Below are 23415 nucleotides of genomic sequence, written 5' to 3'. Positions count from 1 at the left end.
GTCCTATACGTCGGTGAGAGGCGGTGACAAATCTACGCACATTAGGTAACATAAGTGATAGCTATGTACCGTATAGCGCCAGTACTATATTATTGAGCCGATCAAACTAAGTACCTCCTGAAAATGTGACCAATGTCATTTGTTCTATCCTAGTTATATCCAAAACCAGTCCAAATCAAGACGATGACATGGTGGCGCGTAAGTTTTATATAGCTTGGTACTGCCCCTAATTTTGTGTTTTTTCTGGTTACAAGTGTACGTAAGTGGAGGCCACGACCATTTAGTGCTAGCTCTCTAAAAAAACACACAAAAAGTTCTATTCTGTTTCAGAATAAATACAGAAAAGAAGAATGCAGTTTCTCGAATGGTCGTTCCCAGCTACAGTACCACAAGGCGAACTAAGGGTGATTTCTTTATTCCGGTGTCAATCCGACCGATCCCTTTCCTCCGACGGGCTCTTAGGCCTTGGAGGGGGATGGGATCGGACGGATCGACGTTCGGCATAGCATGTAGAGTAGTTTAGAGCTTGTATGTTGTAGTTTTGGTTTGGTTTAGTGGAGGTCTATGGTCCTAGGTGGAATCATCGGTGATGACTCCTCACCGGATTTTGCTTCTCTTACTGGACTTTGGCAAGCTCGACATATTTTGCTTCAGCTTTGATGATGGTTATGGTAATGTCGCTGAATCAGGAACCGGGGGTCCCCGAATCTTGAGGCCAGGCCAGCAATCCGTCACGTGGCGCCATCCCGCGGAGTCTCCTCCGCGAGGTAAGAAAGATTAAGTCCCGGGAGAGGACGCTCGGGACCACAGTTGGTGGTCCCCGAACACCCAAGTTCTCCGATGATCTATGAAGTCTAAGTGCCGGGAAGAAAGTGCTTGGGAAGGTATACGGTGTTCCCCGAGCACCCGAGTCCCCTGACGGTCAGGAAAGCTAAGTACTGGGAGAAACATGCCCGGGGCCGCGAGCGGTGGCCCCCTAGGCACCCAAGTATCCCGAGGACCCACTGAAGGAAGTTCCGGGAGAGAGTGCTCGGGGTTGCGTGCAGCAGCCCCTGAGCACTCGGTCCCCCTAGGATCCGTACAAGTGTGCCCGGGAGAGAGTGCTCGGGGAGGTGAACAGTACCCCCGAGCACTCGGTTCCCCGAGGATCAAGAAAGGGCATTCTCGGGAGAGAGTTCTCGGGGAGGTGTACAGTGACCCCCGAGCACTCAGTTCCCCGACGACTCAGAGAGCCCCCTGACAGTGGCCCCCGAGGGGCCCACTGATGAGGGGTCAGTCAGTCAAAGGCCCAAGGTCGTATTTAAAGAGCGCGCGTGGCCTGTCACCTCCAACTGCTCCCACCACGCTCAGTGTCAGTTCCTGCCGCATTCTGGCAGGAGGGCGTGGGGTCATTGAATGCACGGGTCCCATCCCGTGCCATCCGGCCCGTCTCGGGATAACGTCGTAAAGGCCGAGGCGTTCCGTCTACCGCGCTGTTGTGGCAGGAGAACAAGACAGGGCGGGCACGCCAGGCCGCTCCGCGGCTGCCCGGTGGGCCCTCTCCACGACGTCCGTTGCCAGTGCATTTATGGTGACGGATGACCGGGCGTGGGACGCATTTTCCACCCTCGTCACTTCGCACAGAGGCTATGATGATACCCTTTCCATTTATGGTATCTTGGAACTCGTGCCCTCCTCCCGCTCGGGGCACGCTACTGCCGGCGGGTATTAAAGCCGCCGGCAGCACGGACAAAAGAAGGCCCCCTTTTCTTCTCTGAAGAAGTCTTTTTCGGAGTTACTCTTGGTGAAGCAAAAAAAACCTCTGAGCAAGCTCGACAAGTTGGACGATCCCTGAGAAGTTTTGGAGGTAGCGAAGAGAAAAGCAGACTGAAGAATAAGGAGCCTCAGGCTCTAAGATAGTTAGACATTCTTGTAACCAGCAACATCCTTGAGGGACATTCTCAAGGTATTTATAGTATCCATACAGGAGTAGGGTGTTACGCTTCCGTGCGGCCCGAACCTGTCTAAACACCAGCGCATTCACTCCGTTCTGCATTAGATCATTCCACCCCACCGACCATCGCATTCATACCCATTTATTTCTCCGGCGAACATATTCAGGATCATCCCCGGTCGAATCTCTAAAAAGGGGTCCCTCAGGATCCCTGCGATAGGAGTTAACCCTCCGACAGGTAAGTTGCTTGTAAGGTATGTCTATGTATATGTGTGGCGTTGAGGAAGGATGTTTTTGTCCCTAGTATTGCTTTGTCTCTACGTATGTGTTCCTGAGGTGCTAGTGCTATGCTTAGTTGTCGCATGGAGGTTTTGTCCTTTAGGTTGCTGATGGCCTTATCGGCGATGCCAGTTCTTGGTTTTGGGCTATTGATTTGCTCGATAGCACCGGCATTCTAGTTTGCCACGACGATGAAGACGATGACTGATGTTTCTTCACCCATTCTTTCATATGCGAAAGCTCCTCAGCTATGTGGTCGTGCCTGGTCGCATGCTTCTACTGTGGTCGATCAACAACATTTGAAGTATTCGTTGTGTCTTGGCAGTACCTACACTTCTCATCTCCGTTAGTTGCTCCGGCGACCGATGATCCGACAGAGGTAGAAGATGATGTATATGTATCCTCTTGTTGTACTTTTTATCTTTTTTCTGGACCTGTTTATGAAATCTGTGGTGTACTGTTCATTGCTTTAATGAATATCCATCTCCTTCGAAAAAAAGGGAATAAATATAGAAACACCCTTGAAAAAAATAGATATTAAAAATGTAGTGAATGTAATTGCGCGCCCTAAGAATACTGTATAAGCACTAACATATCATTTTTTAATTTTTAATTACATTTAAAAAATATCATTTTTTGTTGTTATTGGTGATTGCGTATGTGGAGAGAATATTAGAACATGATGAGTAGGTGCACAAACTGGAATTGCAGGCGTGTGTGTATATATATATGTCCTGCGCCGACCGACAGGTGGGCCCTTAAAGATCCTTGCGCCAGCCGGCCGGGCAGTCCACCTGTCATGCAGGCGGGCATGACGCAGGTCGTTAAGCCTTGAGGATTGTCTTCCCGCGGAAAACATGTCGCCTAGAGAGAGAATTGAGAGGAGAGAAGCGGGGAGATGAGATGGCGGCGGCCATGGCCATAGCAGAGAGCAGCTGGCCGTAGGTTCCAACCCCCAAAACGAATTGGAGAAAGATAGCAGGAGGAAGCTGAAGAGCCGCTGCGCCGTGTTCTTTGCCCCCCCCCCCCTCCCCCAACAGCCGGCCACGTCACGCATCTGCTCTCATGGCCGCCGCGTCGTCGTGACGACACCGGAGCCTGAGGATCCAGGGAGGCGCGCTTGCAGCCGGGATTGGGATTCGGGGCGCGGCGGTGGGGGACGTGCAATGGGGGAGCCAGACCGGAGGAGGCTGTACCAAGTCTGGAATGGGAGCAATGTGCGTACAGTTCATCTCTCCTCTCTTTGGTTTACAGTTTTTTAGTATATTTCTGCGAATTCTGCGTGGGTTTGAGACCAAATTTTGTTTTCCTATCGAGCATCTACTTTCTGCTATTACCTGTTAGCAATTACACTGTTCTGATTTTCAAAGAGGAGATGCTCCTTATAGTTTGGTAGACTGTTTTCTGTTTCTCCAAAAGCGCGGTATAAATTTCGAAGGCGTGGTTTTTCACAGCGTAACACAATAGACTCCTGCAATTTGGAATGATGATGAACTTGTTGGAACCGAAGTCCCGAACAAGAAAAATCTTCGTTTCGAGGGAAAACCGAAGGTTTCTAGGTGTGACATATGTTTAGAGTTAAATAATCTCCATTGATTTCTCTCCCATCTCGAGCACAGTATGACCCTATTTATAACCCGTACTCAACCACTTCACGCTAGGGTTTATAATTTCACCCCCTCATCTACTACATTCTCGGCATATTCAAGAGCATTATGATACAATCAAGTATATTTATATAATTACAACTCTGTCATGTGCAGTTAAGTGGGTCTCGACGTCCATTTGTGGTCTTCGGCCAATCTCATGGCTACACTGAAGGCTCCTTCTCAGCTTCCAGCCAAAGGTTCACCACGAGTTTCGCTCCTGCCCTCCGATGCTATGAGTCGAGATATGCTAGTACCTTCGCACCCTTCGGTCAGCGGAATTGCCGGTCAACCTTCGGCTGCCGACCAAAGGCCTGTCGATGCCTTCGCCGACGCGGGTGGCAGGAACCGCGGATGTGCCTCCGAGTTTCGTCCTGACCCGTCCTGTAACACCCATAAATATTTAGCCACCGATAGACTTCGATTTACCATACAACGGTGGCGAGAGATCATCCCAACAGACCTCCCCCGAAATTTTCAGAAATTTCTCTGCGGCGAGCGGCTGATTTTCGGGCCGGATGCGAGTTCCGTCTTCCTATCCACAGTCCTGATAGCAAGCCCTCTGGTCAGCCTATGCTTCCAGTGCATCACGAAGCTCAATTCCAGCAGCTCAGAGAAGCAGGTCCTAGCCTCCTAGGCCTGCCTCTCCTCGTCACCACCATCCTTCTCGGCCTAGCGGTTAGCCTCCACTGCAGCCTTCAGCTGCTACCAGCTAGTCTACCACTGATCACAACTTTTCTGAAAATAAATTAAATGTTTCACGATTGCATTGCGCAGGACTCGGCGTTCCTGTTCTTGACATCGAGCAGGGACCCGGGGATCGTGCCGAGGAACGCGCGCCCGCCGGAATACGGCGACGGGCCCGTTGTCGGTGACGCCGTCGGCCGAGTGGGCGATGAGTGCCGCGAACCCCCACCTCCGGCTGCCAGGGACGTGGTCGTCGACGGCGGGCACGTTGTCCGGGTGAAGTACTGCGACACGTGCCTGCCGTACCGGCCGCCCCGGGCGTCGCACTGCTCCATCTGCAACAACTGCGTCCAGAAGTTCTCCCACCACTGCCCCTGGGTCGGCCAGTGCATCGGCCTGGTGAGTCTCACCTGCAAGCTCTGAATACCTTCCATAACTGAAATGAGTTTTTTGGTGACGATGTGCAGCGCAATTACCGGTTCTTCTTCCTGTTCATCTCGACGTCGACGTTCTTGTGCTTCTATGTCTTCGTGCTGTCCTGGCTGAACATCGCCGCGCAGAGGGGGAGCCACGGCGGGTCGCTGCTGAGGTCCATGACCGGCGAGCCGCTGTCCCTCGTGCTGATCGTGTACACCTTCGTCGCGGCGTGGTTCGTCGGCGGCCTCACCGTGTTCCACCTCTACCTCACGAGCACGAACCAGGTGCCTGCCCCGTGCATTGCTGCTTCCAGTCATCTCTGAAAAAGTTCTACTTTCAGAGCTGCTTTTCTGCAGACCACGTACGAGAACTTCAGGTACCGGTACGACAAGAAGGAGAACCCGTACAACAGGGGCGTGCTCGCCAACATATCCGAGGTGTTCTTCACCCGAATGCCGCCGTCGATGAACAATTTCCGGGCATGGGTGGCGCTACCGGAGCCAGAGACATTCGACGGTGGGCCGCTTTCTTCGAGGAATAAGATTGACCTTGTCGGTACGAAGGAGATGATAGACCTGGAAATGGGGGAAAAGGGCGTGCACAATCCTGGTGTTCCAGCAATCTTGCAGGGGATGAATTACAGCGAAATGGAGAGGAACAATGTCAGCGTGCATATAAAGGATCGGCAAGCGGCGCATGCGCCGGATCCGTTCATGATCCCAGAGGTCCGACAGCACGATGAGAGTCGCAGAGGGGCCGGAGGTCTGGACCCTCTCCAATTGTTCTTGTGCATGACAATAGGGTAGAATGAAGTAGCGAAAAACGGCGAGATTCAGTGGTAATTTGGAACGGCTTTCATGAGTCACGGTAATTGCAATCCTTTTTTGGACACTTTGGAACTCGACAGGTTGACAATTGTGGTTGCATATGACCTTGCTGACATGTTGAGCGTGCAATTTCACTTCATATTTCAAACGACCCGCTGTTGCCTCCATGAAAGAGCCCAAGCAAGCACGTTACCTTTCTGCTGGTTGGTTGTCAAATTTTATTAGCTTCAAATGTCTGATGCTACTCTGGACAAGCACCTTGTTACTGCATTGAGGCGTTGTGAATCGGTAGGAGCAATTCTGAAGAATTTTTGTATGTTTGGAAGGGGAAGAGTTTTTCCTCCCCTCATGTGTGCATATGTTTCAGTTAGCAATTTGGGATGGTTTTGCACTTATGCTAATTTTGCAAGCCACCTAAAAATTTCTTATCTTTTATTCAGCTCTTCAGCTCAGATTGCACACTACTAATTCAATTCAAACCATAAGTAGCCAGATATCTACTCACTGTTTTGTAACATTTCCGGTGACCCTGGGTAACAATATTTGCAGCAAAATAGTGGTGCGCTTGCTGCTTACCAAGCGATGTGGTCCATCTGGAGGTGCACATATTTCTTTTTCAACCAAGTTGATGTCTAATCCACTAGATAATCTATTTTTTCCATTTTTCATTTTTTCTCCATGACAAATCCGTTGTGAAATTCGTGGCCAAACACTTGGCTCCATCCTGGCCAGTAGCTCACAAAATCAGGAACTGTTTTTCTTTTCTAAAAAGAAATCCCTCAATTGCAATGTAGTTAAATCAAGTGATGTAACCATTTGAACTACAACTTTTTTTTGCTAACGATTTGTACTACTACTAAAAGCATGCTACCCTCGATAAATAGAGAAAAAGCCATTGCTGCCTACACTAAATCAGTAATTCAGGATCCATGCCCAGATCTAGAGTCTATTTAAAAGGAATCGAGAAATAAAGGAATCCAAAAAATATCACAACATTCCAAACTGTTAGATTATATGGTAATTATGCTGCGGACCACGTCGTATCCTTTTGGATTCCACCCTTCCTAATCTCCCGAGTATTTGTTTCCATAAACCGGTCTTGAGATATGGAAGGATTGGGCCTATATAGGTAACCCTTTGGACTATCAATTAATCTATCATGTGATTATTTCCTCCTTCATGGTATCAGAGACGATCGCTTCCTGTGACCTCCCTCTACCGCTTCTGCATCTAACCTAACCCTAGCCACCAGCTATATCCATCGAGGTCTCTCCTGCGGAGGCTGAGGGCCTACGCTGCTAGGAGGAGGCCGCCACACCAAAGACATTCAGCGCCTGCTCCAAGAGGAGGCAGCCGACGTCATCATTGTCGCCAACCTCCACACGCAGGCCATCTCCATCCTCACATCCGATCATTCATCCCCACCATCCTCGACCTCAACTCTCAAGGCTACTCCAAGTGGCGCGGCCTTCACCTCATCACTCTTGGGAAGTACGCGCTCACCGATCACGTACTCTCCAACGAGGCCTACCCCCACATCACACTGTGGAAACGTATGGACTAAGTTGTCATCTCATGGTTGTGTGGCACCATCTCTACCAGCCTCCTCGATATCGTGATGACCCCCATCACCACAGCCATCATGTTTGGCTCACCCTCGAGGAGCAGTTCATTGTCAACAAGGAGACCCGTGCATTGCATCTTGACATGGAGTTCCATAACTTCGTTCAGGGCGACCTCAACATCTCCGATTACTATCGTAAACTAAAGAGCATGGGCAACCTCCTCAGTGATTTGGGTGAGCCTGTTCAGGACCGCACTCTTGTGTTGTCCGTACTGCGCAGGCTTAACGACAAGTTTTCTCACATGGCGACATTGCTGAAACGGCAAAAGCCATTCCCATCCTTCGTTGACGTCCGCAACAAACTCCTTCTGGAAGATATCACAATGACCATCAAGCCAGGTTCGTCCTCCATGGTCCTCGTCACTGTAGCTCCTCCTGTCTCCCGTGCCCCCACCTCTACCAGCGCGTAGGGTGACACCTAGGGAGGCGCGCATGCTGGTGTACCAGTCACGTCGAGCGGTAACTGCCCTAACAACCGCCGTCACCGCAACAACCACAATAACAACATCAGTGGCAGTGGTAATGGTGGCAGTCCCTCAGGCATGCAGGGCGGGTGCCCCCTCCTTCAACCCATCAACAGGCATGGTCCAAGTGTGACCTACAGTCGCAGCGCGCACGCCCTCGGGAGGCAACGCTTCGTGGCCTCCATAACAGCAGCAATCACGCGCCCATGTGCTGACACCAGTGCACCCGGGCGTGGTCCGTTTCCCTGGCATACCTTACTACAGTGCCATGCCTACAGCACAGGGGTACACGGTGCCATACCCCAATGTCGCACTGCATATTTGAGAGTGTGAGAGCATCTAGTGCGTAACTTTGAAGAGTTTGAGTATTGAGGCACTAGTGATCCTTCAAGCAAGTGTCATCAACTTGTTACTATTAGATGTTGCCGCCTCCTAGACGTCTTGGAGGTGGATGCGCCATTGAGCCCTTCAAAGAAGCTTGTGAAGGAGCCACGATGGTGATTGTGAAAGGCTGTGAGCACGCCTCGCGCGGAGCGGTGAAGTGCTACTCTAGTGAAATCAAGGTATTGAGCAGTTAGTGTTCTATTCTGTATTAAGATCAAGTTGCTCAGTATGAGCCCTTTCTCGGTGATCGACAAATCACTGTACCACAAGATAAACTTCAGGTGTCATCTCTTGAGCTATTTACTTTATTGTTGAGCTTTTACTTTCATGCAATTTACTTCATGCAATTTATCTTCCTAGAATATAAATTGTTGCATATCACCCTAGGATTGCAAATCTTGGTATAGCTCTTAGTTGTTTTATATTGTTTTAGTGATCTTTAGTTTGGTTCCGCAAGTTTTCTTGATCGTTTAGCAATTAGTTCTAAAACCACATATTCACCCCCTCTAGTCGGTATCCTTGATCCTACACCTTGCTACCCCTTTGGTACAGGCTTTTGCTAGCCGGTACGGCCCCCTCCCATCGACTGATGTCACCATACCCCATTTGGCTAATGACCACTCCACGGTCACTCTGGGGAAGTCTAGGTTTTGCCTCCCTATGGATCTGCTGAACCTTCATGCCACCGTTATTTCGCTGCTCCCGAAGATGTATGGTGGGGTGCTCTCTATTCCTAACTGGTGTGCTGCAATGATTGAGGAGTTCAATGCTCTCCAGCACAATAATAGTTGGGATCTTATTCCTCGTCCTACCGGCGTCAACATAGTGACTGGCAAGTGGGTCTTTCATCACAAGATTCATCCGGATGGGTCTCTTGATCGCTACAAGACTTGTTGGATTATTTGTGGGTTTACACAGTGGTTTGGCATTGATGAAACTTCCAGCCTAGTTGTGAAGCCTACTATTATCCGCATAGTCGTTTTGGTGCTATCCAGAGATTGACCTATTCATCAGCTTGATATGAAGAATGCTTTCTTACATGACACCCTCACCGAGACAGGCTACTGCGTGCAGCCCTCTGGATTTGTTGATTCCACTAGGCTTGATCATGTTTGTCGGCTCAACAAATCTCTCTATGGTCTCAAACAGGCTCCCCGCGCATGGTACAATTGTTTTGCCTCACATCTCTTTTCTATAGGTTTTGTGGAGGCTAAATTAGACACATCCTTTCTATCTTTAGCATTGGGAGGAGATTGTATACTTGCTACTTTATGTGGACAACATTGTGCTAACAGCTTCTTCTGATCGCCTTCTTTGTCGGATGATTTCCGCTCTCCAGCAAGAATTTTGTATGAATGATTTGAGTCCCCTTCATTACTTACTCAGAATTTTAGTCAGCCGTCAGCATGGTGCTCTTCACTTCTCCCAGCATTAGTATATTTTGGAGATATTGAACCACACCAGCATGTCATCCTGCAAGCCTTGCAGTACTCTTGTTGACACACACTTCAAGCTCTCCAGTGACGGTTCTCAGGCTGATGATGCGACGCACTATCGCAGTCTAGCTAGTGCACCGCAATATTTGACTTTTACTCGTCCAGATATTGCTTACGTTGTTCAGTAGGTGTGCCTCTGCATATATGACCCACGGGAGCCACACCTTGCCTTGGTCAAGCACATTCTTCAGTGCCTTCAAGGCACACTCGACTATGAATTGTTTCTTCATCGGACTTCTCTTATGGAGCTGGTTGTCGACACTAACGCTAATTGGATATGTTGTCCTGATACGCATAAGTCCACTTCGAGCTGTAGCGTTTTCTCGGGGACAACCTCATCTCTTGGTCATCGAAGCGCCAGCACACTGTCTCTAGGTCTAGTGCGGAGGTCCAGTACCACGATGTGGCTAACAGTGTCACTGAGGCCACTTAGCTATGTCAGCTACTTATAGAACTTCATCCTCCTCTTCGGTGAGCACCTTGGTCTACTGCGACAACGTCAGCATTGTCTACCTCTCTACCAACTCGGTTCAGCACTAGCGAACCAAGCACGTGGAGATTGACTTACACTTCATCTGCGAGCGTGTGGCCCTTGGAGAAGTCCGTGTCCTACATGTGCCTACCACATCATAATATGTGGATATCTTCACCAAAGGGCTTCCCACGTCTGTATGGAGTTTCGGTCCAGTTTCAACATTCTTCCTTCCGCCATTGCGACTGCATGGGAGTGTTAGATTATACAGTAGTTATGCCACGGATCACGCGTATCCTTTCGGACTCCACCCTTTCTAATCTTTTAGGTATTTGTTTTTATAAACCGGTCTTAAGATATTTTTTTTTAGAAAAAGGAAAAGTTCCGACCTTTTGCATCCAAGAATGCATACAACCCTGGTTGAATTATTACATCATCCCAACATAAAGCTAATAGGGAAGTATAAATAGGAATAGATTATAAAAAGATTACATGACTTTATCCGGCACATAATCTATGATTAAACCGCCAGCCCTTCTTGGCGAAAAGCTCCATAGCCACCACCTCCAAATTTTGGCACACCAGTTTGATATCTTCCCTTGTTTCCTCCTTTTGTAGCAATCTCAAAAATCTAAGCCAATAGGTGCCCCTGAATAGTGCCTGCAAAAAAGAGATTGTTTCTGTTTTCTTAAAAACCAAATCATTGCGGCAGAGCCAAATCGCCCAAAATAGAGCGGCTACCCCAACCAGAATTATCTTCTTTTTTTTAACTCCCATATCACTTATCCAACCACCTATAATATGATTTATGTTCGTAGGCATAGGAATCCCTAAGACGATCTGTATAATATGCCAGATTGTCTTAGCCAAAGGACACTTAAAGAAAAGATGATCAATGCTCTCATTGAGATTGCAAAAGCTACATTTGAGATTCCCATTCCAGTTTCTTTTTGCCAGATTATCTTTGGTCAAAATTACACCTTTTGATAAATACCATAAAAAAAACCTTTATTTTGAGTGGGAGTTTAAACTTCCAAAGCATACGTGCCCCGGGGTAGGAGGGTCGATGGATCAATCTGCAATACATGGACTGAACGGAAAATTGGCTATTGGCATGTAGGCCCCAGCGAAACTTATCTGCTTCATTTGTTAAGTTAACATGTATTAACTTTGATACTAACCTCTGCCAGGCAATTAATTTGTCACCAACAATAGGTCTACGAAAAGAGATATTTAGCGGTGTTGATCTCATTACGTCCACAACCGTGTCATGCTTTCTCCTTACTATATTATAAAGAGAGGAGAATTGATCACAAAGAGGCTTTGTTCCTAACCACATGTCTATCCAGAATCTAGTTTGAGTTCCATCGTGTATGTGGAAAGAACCCAATTTAAGAAAATCCTCCTTAATTTTCATTAACCCAGACCAAAAATGTGAATCCCCTGGCTTTCCTTTGACTTGGGTGAGTGCTTTTGTACCAAGGTACTTATTTCTTAGTAGACGTTGCCAGACCCTATCCTCATTTAGTAATTTAAATAACCATTTACTAAGGAGGCAAATGTTTTTTAATCTTAGATTGGTAATGCCCAATCCTCCTTGATCACGGGGTTGACAGAGAATATCCCATCTAGAAAGTCTATATTTCTTTTTATGATTATCTCCTTGCCAGAAGAACCTCGACCTTATATAATCGAGTCTCTTTACAACACCTCGGGGAATTTCGAAGAAAGACATCATGAACACTGGGAGGCTGCTTAATACAGAGTTGATGAGCACCAATCTGCCCCCTGCAGACATGAGCTTTCCTTTCCAGCTGCTCAGCCTTTTCTCAAAACGCTCTTCCACCCTTTTCCAATCACTGTTTCGTAATTTTCGATGGATCATAGGTATTCCTAGGTATTTGAATGGCGAAGAACCAGCATCACACCCAAATAATTGTGCATATTGGTCTTCATATTCCTTAGCATTACCGTAACAGAAAAGTTCACTTTTGTGGAAGTTAATTTTGAGTCCGGATAGTTGTTCATACACACAAAGAAGCAGTTTCAAATTCGTTGCCTGCTCCAAATTATGGTCTAGGAAGATTATAGTATCATCTGCATATTGCAGAATAGACAAGCCATCCTCTACCAAATGTGGAACAACTCCCGAGATCTGTCCATCCTTCTTAGCCCTTGAAATCAAAATTGCAAGCATGTCTGCCACAATATTAAACAAAATGGGCGAGAGGGGATCCCCTTGTCTGAGACCTTTTTGTGTCTGGAAATAAGGCCCTATCTCATCATTGACTTTTATACCAACATGGCCCCCAGATACAAAACCTTGAATCCACTGACACCATTGTGGCGAGAATCCTTTCATTCTCAAGGCTTATTGCAGGAAGGACCATTTGACCTTGTCATAGGCTTTCTCGAAATCAATTTTCAAGATTACCCCATTTAGTTTTTTCCTATGCAGCTCGTGTATGGTCTCGTGGAGAATAATAACTCCATCCATTATATTTCGACCAGGCATGAAAGCTGTTTGGGTTGGAGATACCACATTTTCAGCAACAGCCCCTATTCTGTTGGTTGCCACCTTGGTAAAAATTTTGAAGCTGGCATTGAGTAAGCAAATAGGACGATACTCCTGAATTTTGAGTGCATCGCACTTTTTAGGAATGAGTGTGATAACACCAAAGTTGAGACTAAAAATAGGTAGTCTACCTTGGTGGAAATCCACGAAAAGATCCATGAGATCCCTTTTAATCAATTCCCAGAAAACTTGGTAAAATTCAGCTGGAAAACCGTCTGGACCAGGAGCTTTATTATGCTCCATACGAGAAATGGCATGCCACACCTCCTTTTCATCAAAAGGTGCGGTTAGAATCTCGTTTTCACATTCGCTGACCTGTAGAATATCAGTCAGAATATTCTCATCCATTGAGAAATTATTATTTTCAGGCTTTCCAAACAGACCTTTGTAATATTTTGTGATATACCGCTTAAGGTTAGCCTCCCCAATCACGGTGCCTTCCTCTTGCTCTAATTTGTAAATTCTTTGTTTACGGTGTTTTCCACTAGCCACCAGCTGGAAGTATTTTGTATTACTATCTCCCTCAAGAAGATCTTTGACTTTAGCACGTTGATACCATTTGAGCTCTTCTTCTCGTAACAAATGCGCAATCCTCTCATTTAGGAAATGCTTCATGGCCACTTCATGAGACGTTAAAGGGGTCGTCTCGGCTTTTTTATCCAACTCATCCACCTTCATATTCAAGTGTTTCTTCTCTTGTTTAATGGCACCAGATGTGTTTTTGGCCCAGCCCCTCAGATATTGTCTCAAGGTTTTGATTTTATATTGCCATCTTTCAATAGCATTGGAACCCCGCTGCTCATTTAGCCATATGTCAGTGACCATCTCATGGAACCCATCCCGAATCAGCCAGCCAAGCTCAAATTTAAACAAAGGTTGTTTGCCATAATGAAATACCGCTCCCGTATTAAGCAGCAAAGGGGTATGATATGATCTTCCCCTATTTAGGGCCTGCACCGTGACACTCGGGTATTTAGCTTCCCATTCAGTGCTCATAAGGACTCTATCAAGTTTCTCAAAAGTCGGCGGGTCTCGGTCGTTTGCCCATGTATACTGGCGACCTTGAAGCTCAATCTCTCGAAGGTCCAATGCATCTATGACCGCATTGAACAAATGAGGCCACCGTGGGTCAAAGTTGTCATTATTCTTGTCCGCCGGGCGTCTCATAATGTTGAAATCCCCCCCGATCAATATTGGGTTGGTTTCAATGCTACACACATGAGCTAGCTCCGTCAGAAATTCAGACTTTGATTCGTCTTGGGCCGGTCCATACACCGCATATAATGCCCAAGTAAAATCATCCTCCTTGTTCTTTAATAAGAATTTTGTATAAAAATCCCCTTCAACAATAGAGCCAATATGGAACACCGCCGCATTTACCCCAATAATCATGCCACCTGAACGACCTCTTGGTGCCATGCTATGCCATAAGTACTCAAGACCACCACATAGGTGTCTAAGAGTTGAAGAAGGAAAAGTACTTCTGCCCGATTCCATGATTGCAATAAAATCTAATTGTTGTTCTTTTGCCGTGTTGGAGATGAAATTATGTTTAGCCAAGTCTCCCAGACCTCTGCTATTCCAGAAAATCCCTTTCATTTAAGAAACAATTTAGATGGGGTATTTGGCTTTCTTCTTGGGCGGTCAATCTTGCCCTTAGATTTCCCTGCATTGTTTTTTTTCTTTCTTGGAACCGCGTTTAGATCATGATATATGTGATCTAAACCCTCATCATCGAAGACCTCAGTTAAATCACGACATAAGTGACTGAGGGTCGCATCAATACCTCTCGAATCATCGTCATCCTTTGAAGAGTAAGAAACTACCGGTCTACTACCAAGTTTTTTCTCCTCTCTAGAATTACGATTTTTTGCATAGACAGTTAATCTGTCCACCTCAATATTTTTTAAAGAGATAACAGATTGAGAAGTGGTTCTTTCATCATTTCCCAGTGAAACCCCTAAATTCTTAATATTGAAGGTAATGAGCTCTGAAGGTAAACAATTAAAAGACTTAACTGAAAAACTATACGTACCTTCATCAAGATTCCTCCGAGCTGCAAGGCGCTTTGCTTTAGACAACGCATCCTCGTCACCTTGAACTGCAGCACGCCTGCTAGATCGCTGTCCACCGGTACTCCTAGCGGGGACAGTGATTAACTTATCTTCTGATGGCTCAATAATATACAATTTCAGACCTTTAGAATGAAAGGCCTCAAGAGCTTGGAAGAGTTGAACCTATATATATATAACCCTTTGGTGTCAATTAATTTATAGCGTGATTATTTCCGGCTTCACAAACGGAGCCTCACCTTATGAAAAAGCTTGCGTAACAATTCTAGTTCCACACTGTTTTGCTAGGCTGAAAAGATTTCGAAATGAACAATGGCGATTATGAAAATAAAAATAGGAAAAGAAAACAGAGAGGAGATGGCGCGAAACGTGCGGTCAGATTGGGGCTCGTCCCTTACAGATGGCGCGCACCCATTAGAAGGCGTGGATTACACCTCATCGCCACCTTATCACCCCCGCCTCTCGCAATCTCCTATCCCATGTAAGCAAGCGGCAGCGGCAGCTCCCAAGCTCAGCTCGCTCCCGCTGCTCACCGCTCCGTCACCACCAATGGCCTCCTCCGCCATGGAGCTCTCCCTCCTCAACCCCGCCGCAATGCACCACCACCGCGGCCTCGCGGCCAAGCCCTCCGGCCTCCCACTCGCCCGGCGCTCGGCGGTCCGCTTCCGCGTGTCGGCGTCCGCCTCCGCCGCGGCCGCGCCGCCCAAGTCCTCCGGCCCCAAGAAGCGCGGCAAGACGGAGATCCAGGAGACGCTGCTGACCCCCCGGTTCTACACCACCGACTTCGACGAGATGGAGCGCCTCTTCAACGCGGAGATCAACAAGCAGCTCAACGAGGCGGAGTTCGACGCGCTGCTGCAGGAGTTCAAGACGGACTACAACCAGACCCACTTCGTGCGCAACCCCGAGTTCAAGGCCGCCGCCGACAAGATGGAGGGACCGCTCCGCCAGATCTTCGTCGAGTTCCTCGAGCGCTCCTGCACCGCCGAGTTCTCCGGGTTCCTCCTCTACAAAGAGCTCGGCCGCAGGCTCAAGGTCCGTTTCCTCGTGCTTCCTTACGCCTTCTGGGGTGGGCATTTCCGCGAGCATCTGGTGGGCGTTTGCTGACATCCCGTTGCTTTGCAGAAAACCAACCCGGTGGTGGCTGAGATCTTCTCGCTCATGTCCAGGGACGAGGCGCGCCATGCTGGGTATGTACCTTATCCAGTCATGTATGTTAAAAAAAAAACAGAAATGTCTGCTTTTCTCATAAAAGTTTAAGCTTTTAGGCGAGACGGTTGGTGCCTCTGGCTCAATTTGGTAAGAAATGTTAAGATTTAAGCTTGCGAGACATAATTGCCAGGAGCCTTACCTTGCATCACAAACAAAAGTACAATTTCAATGAAGTAATTTGCAACTCGGTCAGGTTATATCAGTAGTTACTAGGCATTTAGGCACATGCGTGTAGGGGGCTGCTTCCGGTGATTGTCTGTAAAAGCTTCACAAGGAATTAGGAACTAGTTACATGCCCGTGCGATGCAACAAGAACTAAATATTTTTCATGATATAGCATGTGTTGTTGTCAACTTAATTAGCCCGGCGATAAAACTATAACAACTCACATTGATCATACTACGAATGCTCCTCCATAAGCTTGTACCTCCGCAGTTGAGGATTGCAAGGCAAGAGGAGGAGGGGCGCGAGGTTGGTTGACGAGCGTTAGTGGAGGATGGCCACAAGGCCAAGCGGCGATGCATGGTGGGGGAGTGGTGGTGCCCTCAAAACCCTAGCCTATGCAGAACCTCTCTCGATCTAAGATAGGTCGACGCCTCAATAGGTCCGCTTGAGGAAAGGAAGGACGAAGGGTGACAATGTGAGGGATATTTTGTAGGAAAGGGCACTTCAAGTAGGGGTGTTCATAAAAGCACGTTTGTGCCAGGGGGGACAAAGCATGTGTTTTAGATCATGAGCGATGTGGTGCTAGTTAAATGCCCGTGCATTACAACGAAAGCCAAAAAATTTCACAAGATAATATAAGTTGTCTGGGTGAGAGACATACAAAATAGCATTCAATTTTCGAGACCAACAAATTGGCTGGTTAATCCAATCAAAACTTGTTGGCCCATCTGGTTAGTAAGTTCAGAGGCTACAGTCGGTGACAAATGATATAGCATTTAAATTACTTGGATTCAAGGAGTGAATGCTGGATCTATACGCTTTGAACAATATCATAGTAATCCCAAAAAAAACATCTATCATAGTATCACTTCCGTTAATGCAGTAATTAACAAACAATTAACGATGATCAGTTCTATTGAAATCCCATAACTAAGGAGATGTTATACACAATATACACTTTACCATTCCCAAATACTACCTTCAATACCTAAAATCCTTCATAGCCTTACAAGTAGATAATGCAAAGGAAAGGTGGATCAAGATGCCTACTTTGTAGCCTCGCAGATGATGATTTCCTAAAATGAAAAAATATGAACTCATATATACCTACAAAGGATCTCAGACAAAACTTTTGTCCTACTGCAACATAACAAACATGATTCTCATCCCTAATTGCTATGTAATGGACCAAAAGCATAGGATCAAACTGAAGATCGAAACAAACTTCACCTTGCCAAAAATCCCCATATCAGATTAAGAAACATATTGTTACAACCTGAGACCGGAGTAGAAATATATTTCCGCGAAACCATTAGAAGAGGCAAGCTGAAGATCAAGTGAGTGACTTGTCCAAAAATCCGCATATCAAATTAAGAAATATTTTGTTACAACCTGAGACCAGAGTAGAAATACATTTCCAAGAAACCATTAGAAGAGGCGGGTTCCTTTTGCAAAAGACAAAGCAAAGTTTAGAAATTACAGCCCAAAGATAACAGAAAGATTGCATGCTGCATTATCTATAAGAATCCATTGAATTTGATTAATAATAATAACGTGCCAGATGCATATGTGGTAGTTTGACTTCAGAAGCTGCTGCACAACTTGAATCCTGGCCTTGATACCTAAACACTTATGTACATGACGTGCTAAAGGTCTAGTGTCCTGCATGAAAGGAAACAAAGACAATAAACGGGAGAACTTGAGATATATACTTTTTGCTTTGAACTGACACACGTATTTTCTTTCTCGCCCATGAGATTTGTCCATGTTATTTCTGGATCTTCTTCAGATCCGATAGGACTAACACTAACAAATTCTTCACCTTTCTCAGAACAAATCCTCCCTTAATAGTTGACTCCAGCTGTCACATTTGTACTTACAAATTCTTCACCTTTCACAAGAACGCTGGTTGTTATATTGCGGGTAGAAGTAACAAACCCTTTGGAATCTAGGGCACATGCTTTTAGATAGAACAGCCACAACTGGCGACTCGGTCCACAAGGGGCAGAGCTGTCAGATGAAAATGTGAGGTGGGAGCGTGGATGGATTTAGGAGGTGGGCGTGGGATTCATTAGAGACTTTTTAAGTAGTAGAGATTCAAGCATACGTAAAAGTTAAAGCAAAGTTTTCAGGCATGCGAAAAAATCAGCTGAATATTTCTTGTGATTTGGGTTGTCTAGATTCTTGAACAAGGGGTTGTCTGACTTCAACTTGGCGCTGGACCTGGGGTTCTTGACCAAGGCTAGGAAGTACACCTTCTTCAAGCCCAAGTTCATCTTCTACGCCACCTACCTATCCGAGAAGATTGGGTACTGGAGGTACATCACCATCTTCAGGCACCTCAAGGCGAACCCACAGTACCAGGTGTACCCCATCTTCAAGTTCTTTGAGAACTGGTGCCAGGACGAGAACCGGCATGGTGACTTCTTCTCCGCGCTACTCAAGGCGCAGCCGCAGTTCCTCAACGACTGGAAGGCCAAGCTCTGGTCACGGTTCTTCTGCCTCTCGGTAATTTCAAGATATTCATTTGTTATAAATGGATAACTTTGAAGGTTGTTATGCCCCTCTTGTGACAGTTATGTCCTTTTGCAGGTGTATGTGACCATGTACCTAAATGACTGCCAGCGTACTTCTTTCTATGAGGGAATTGGTCTGGACACCAAGGAATTCGACATGCATGTGATCATTGAGGTAAAAAGATCCGCCTTTTATTAGCATGGCTATGAATTCTGCACCTTAGGTGCTTCTTTACTGTATTTCAGACGGTTCTGAACAACTGCTGAACATCGGAATAATGTCCTTGCCAAATAATTACAAACCATATTAACCTGTTAGACTACTGATATGTTTATGAGAATATATGAGCTCCTTCAAGAAACATTGATGTAAAACTAAGTCCACTACTGATGATATAATATGTGGTAATATCTCTGCAGACCAACCGCACAACAGCAAGGATCTTCCCTGCTGTTCTGGACGTCGAGAACCCTGAATTCAAGAGGAAGCTTGACAGGATGGTAGAGATCAACCAGAAGATTATCGCTGTCGGAGAATCTGACGACATCCCCCTGGTGAAGAACCTGAAGAGGATTCCTCTTGTTGCTGCACTGGTGTCCGAGATCATTGCCGCGTACCTCATGCCCCCCATCGAGTCTGGCTCAGTCGATTTTGCTGAATTTGAGCCACAGCTTGTTTACTGATTCTGTAGAAAGATTTATCTCCGATCTTTTTTTCCCTGAAAGACAAGTTGGTGCTTCCTCCCTAAGGGGTTTTGAATGGTGACATGCTGGATGGTTAAAAGGATCTGCATCTTCTTGTGTTCGTCTGTAAATTAAAATATTGAGACTTCGGTGGCGTAAGGCTTGGCAAATCTTTGTTGTGTGACATCTCCATGGAAGTGACAGTGAGCTGCATCAGAAGTGAGCGTTCCGGTTTTCCAACAGAATGGAGCGTCTGAAGCTGTTGTACTGATACTGAAGCCAATAGCATACAGATATTTAGCTAATTAAGTCCACTGTATCACATATGGTCTCGGTGAAGTTACTTGGGCATCTTTTGTCAATGTGCATGTGAACCTAGAACAAAGCATGATGAACATACCCAGCACAAATGGGTGATTGTGTAACACTAAAACCATGTAACGCATTTGGCTATGAGGCTATACTATGTGAATTTACACATTTCTCTTTAGCAACCTCATACATTATACATGGCAATTGTCTAAATGTATCTGAAATAACCCCGCGGTAGAATATTGTCAATATAGTTCAGCAGCATGCTTGCCCGAGGTTGTGGAACCCACAGTAACACCTGAATGCGGAACCCACAGTAGGGCCAACTCCAAAGGCGAATTCCAGCGCTACAGTATTTTTGGTCTACTGTAGCAGCAGCATCCATCTCCAACAGAGCCGGAATCAAGTGCTACAGCAATGCAGTGGCGGCAAAGGAGGAGAGATGGGCGGCTTTTTTTTGCGGACGAAAGACCGGAGCCGCAACACTGTACTGGCCACACCAGGGCGGAGAGCAGGAGGCTCGGGTGCGTCGCCTGCGAGCTGATGGGCCAGCGCCGTCAGGACACCTGCAAGGACGGGGTCGACGAGCCACACGCCGGGGCCCTTGAGGGCGACACAGGCGGCCGTCCCTAGCGGGTCGCCCACGACGATGAGGCCCAGTGTCGGTTGCGGCGGCGGTGCCGTCGGAGTGCCCGATGAATCTCGGGACCTGGCGGCGCGCAGGACCTGGCGGCGGCGCTCGGGACCTAGCGGCGCTCGGGACCTGGCTGCGCGAGAGTGGTGCAGTGTCCGTAGTGCACGGTGGACGGTTGCAAGGCCGACCTAAGCAAGTGCCGCGACTACCACCGAAGGCACAAGGTCTGCGAGGTGCACTCCAAGACGCCCGTCGTCCTTGGGGAAGGGATGAGGGAGGAGCAGGGACGCGAATGAACGATTAAAGGAAAAAATATATATGAGAGAAGATAGGGTAAATTTATAGATTACCTGTTGGAGATGGTTAGAAAAAATAGTGCTGTAATAGTGATAGTGGATATTGTAATACTGTTATAGAGTATAAAATTTTAAGGTAGCTATTGGAGTTGACCTAATGCTCTATTTAGCAGGGCTACAAATCTCAGCTCCACCTCTGGAGATTGTAGGCTAAAAAAAGGTTAAAACCTTTATTTTTGTCTAAAATAAAAAAAATATGGTTCATCCAAACACCTTCGATGTTCCTTTAGTTTTAGCTCCATGTGTCTTAAAACTAGTGATACCCAATTCTTAGAGCTAAACCCTAGTGCTCGGCCAATTAAGCCATAACATCATCGTTGGACTGTAACAACCGGGCAACATCGTGTAATTTCTACTAGTGTGGGCATACCCCCACCACCAAGGTATGATTTTTTTTCGCCTTGAGTTTATTTGCTTTTATTCCATCATTACGAATATTCATAGTTTCACTTATCTAACAAAAATCAAGAGATAGCTATACGGTTTTCCAGATACTTTTCTCCACGTTCTTAGGAATATTTTTGCTTAATTGTTGGGTATGAATATTGATGTGATCTGTGGTAGTTTGACTTATCCAAAACCCAAAAAGAAAAGACACGTGATGTTTAGACGCCCTCTTTGATATAATGGCATGACCTAACTAGTACATGTGACATGTAAAGTTGGGCAAAAGTGCATTTCTGCATGATTAGCGTGGTGATAGAATATAATGTTTGAAACTATACCGGCTATTTGGTTGGAGGCCAAACAATGCCATAGTTCATCACAAGTCCCGTAGGTAAGGGAACGTTTGGTTCCCTGCCAAACGTTTCTCGGCTAGGTTCAACACACAGTACACTCGTAGAGTTATGGCCAGATGCCCTTAAGTAGGCTAAGTTGAGAACCAAGTTGGAGGCTTAGATGGTTAGTACACCATGTGAAAAACAGATAAAGAAAATATGATTTAGTGATGAGTCCTTCTACGACCCAGTACTTATATAGTCTCATGTTGGGATCAGATATTGACCCGTTACTTATATAGCCTTGTATCAAGATCGAACCTTGACCCATCACTTATGTAGTCTCGTGTCGGGATCGAACATTAACCCATCACTAATAACAGATTATCAATGTCGGATAATAATGTAACTCGTCACTTATCACATTAGTGACGGATCATAACTATACCTGTTATTTATGATCTGATCATAAGTGACATGTCTCCTTATACCAGTTATAAGTGACGGGTTATATTATGATCCAGCACTTATGATATGGTCATAAGTGACGAGTATCCCTGCAGCAGTCATAAATGATGGGTTGTGTTATGACCCGTCACTTATGACTTGGCATAGGTGACAGGTATCTCTGGACTAGTTATAAGTGACGGGTAATCTTATGACCTATCACTAATGACTTAATTTTGTTATAAGATCTTGCTAGCTACTATGCGTACTCAACAGTTGTAGAACTCAATAGTACTACATGCATAGTAGATCTAGCGATTTTCTTTGGTTCCAGACTCTTTAATATCTTGTTAATTTAAAGTTTAAATTGTTGCTGGGTCTTTGAAGGTTTGCATCTCCCTATTTTCTCCTCCTCTAGCCCCTATTTGGTAGATTTTTTTTGCGCTTTGAGTTGTAATCGGCCATTTTGCATCTTTATCCAAAGTCTTAGTTCAAGTGAGTTGTATTTATATTAGATTTGATACTAGGTTTGCTTGATCTACCGTGAGATATTACAGATCTAGTGTAATTGTATGGAATTTTTAATCGCATGCTTAATCACACAAATAAGGTAAATGTTAATGAAGAATGAATATTTTTACATTGTACATGGCGGACAGAAGTTGGATGTACCTTAAGACCCGAACATGTTCAGAGTACCTGAGCAGGGTGAAGTATTTCATGAGTGCTGCTTTGATGGATATGAAAGATCATGGTAAAATGGCAATGTATTATCCGTGTCACGATTGCAGGAATGATAAGAAGTTTCCGAAACCAGACAATGTCCATGCACACTTGGTCATGTATGGATTTAAAGAGAATTATAGATGTTGGAACAAACATGACGAGGAAGGCCTTAACAAAGAAGAGATGGATCAGGGCCTCTATGTCAACAGTGTGGATTAAGAACTTACACTCGGTGATATGAATCATGATCTTAGGGACGAGTACATATTATGTTTTAATGATAATGATCTCGAGGATTTTTGTGGAGAATGTGGACCAGATGGTGCAGGATATCAAGTCGCACGACACATATAATAGTGGTGAGTTTGCTAAATTCCAGGAATTTATGCGAGATTCCAAGACGCCCCTTTATCCTAACTGTAAGGAGAAGTACACAAGGCTATTTTGGGACCTAAAGCTTCTACATCTGAAGGCAACACATGGTTGAACTGACCAGAGTTTCGAAGTATTGCTGGATCTGCTAAGGGACATGCTACCGGAGGGAAACTTGGTGCCCAAGGGCGTATACAGCACGAAGAAGATAATTTATCCTTTAGGACTGGAAATATAAAAAATACATACATGTAAGCAGGATTGTATCTAGTTTCATAGAGAGTATGCAGAGGTGAATCAATACCCCATTTGTGGAACCCATCGATATAAGCGTAGAAATAATTATGGTGATGGGGATGGAGGCAAGAAAAGTAAAGGGCCTCCTAGGAAGATGGT

General features: G+C 46.0%; 1 protein-coding gene and 1 pseudogene across 1 annotated transcript; both read left to right on the top strand.

The window, feature by feature from the left end:
• The first annotated feature begins 3378 nt into the window (after positions 1 to 3378).
• On the top strand, positions 3379 to 6097 carry LOC133909857 (probable protein S-acyltransferase 4; annotated as a pseudogene).
• Positions 6098 to 15345: 9248 nt separating this feature from the next.
• LOC133899630 (magnesium-protoporphyrin IX monomethyl ester [oxidative] cyclase, chloroplastic) lies at positions 15346 to 19943 on the top strand. The gene is made up of 5 exons (XM_062340657.1): positions 15346 to 15911; positions 16002 to 16066; positions 18434 to 18761; positions 18846 to 18944; positions 19190 to 19943. Exons 1-5 carry the CDS (start codon positions 15426 to 15428, stop codon positions 19451 to 19453), a joined length of 1242 nt encoding a protein of 413 aa, XP_062196641.1. The 5' UTR covers positions 15346 to 15425; the 3' UTR covers positions 19454 to 19943.
• The last annotated feature ends 3472 nt before the right edge of the window (positions 19944 to 23415 follow it).

Source organism: Phragmites australis, chromosome 2, assembly GCF_958298935.1.
Source record: "Phragmites australis chromosome 2, lpPhrAust1.1, whole genome shotgun sequence".
Taxonomy (NCBI): Eukaryota; Viridiplantae; Streptophyta; class Magnoliopsida; order Poales; family Poaceae; genus Phragmites; species Phragmites australis.
The sequence above is the reverse complement of the archived record's forward strand: the minus strand, read 5'-3'. Positions and strand labels throughout refer to the sequence as shown.

Coding starts and splice junctions, on each gene's coding strand:
- LOC133899630 (XM_062340657.1), top strand. CDS start 15,426: ATGGCCTCCTCCGCCATGGAGCTCTCCCTCCTCAACCCCGCCGCAATG. Junction 16,067..18,433: donor GACGAGGCGCGCCATGCTGG/GTATGTACCTTA, acceptor TGGGTTGTCTAG/ATTCTTGAACAAGGGGTTGT. Junction 18,945..19,189: donor ACATGCATGTGATCATTGAG/GTAAAAAGATCC, acceptor ATATCTCTGCAG/ACCAACCGCACAACAGCAAG.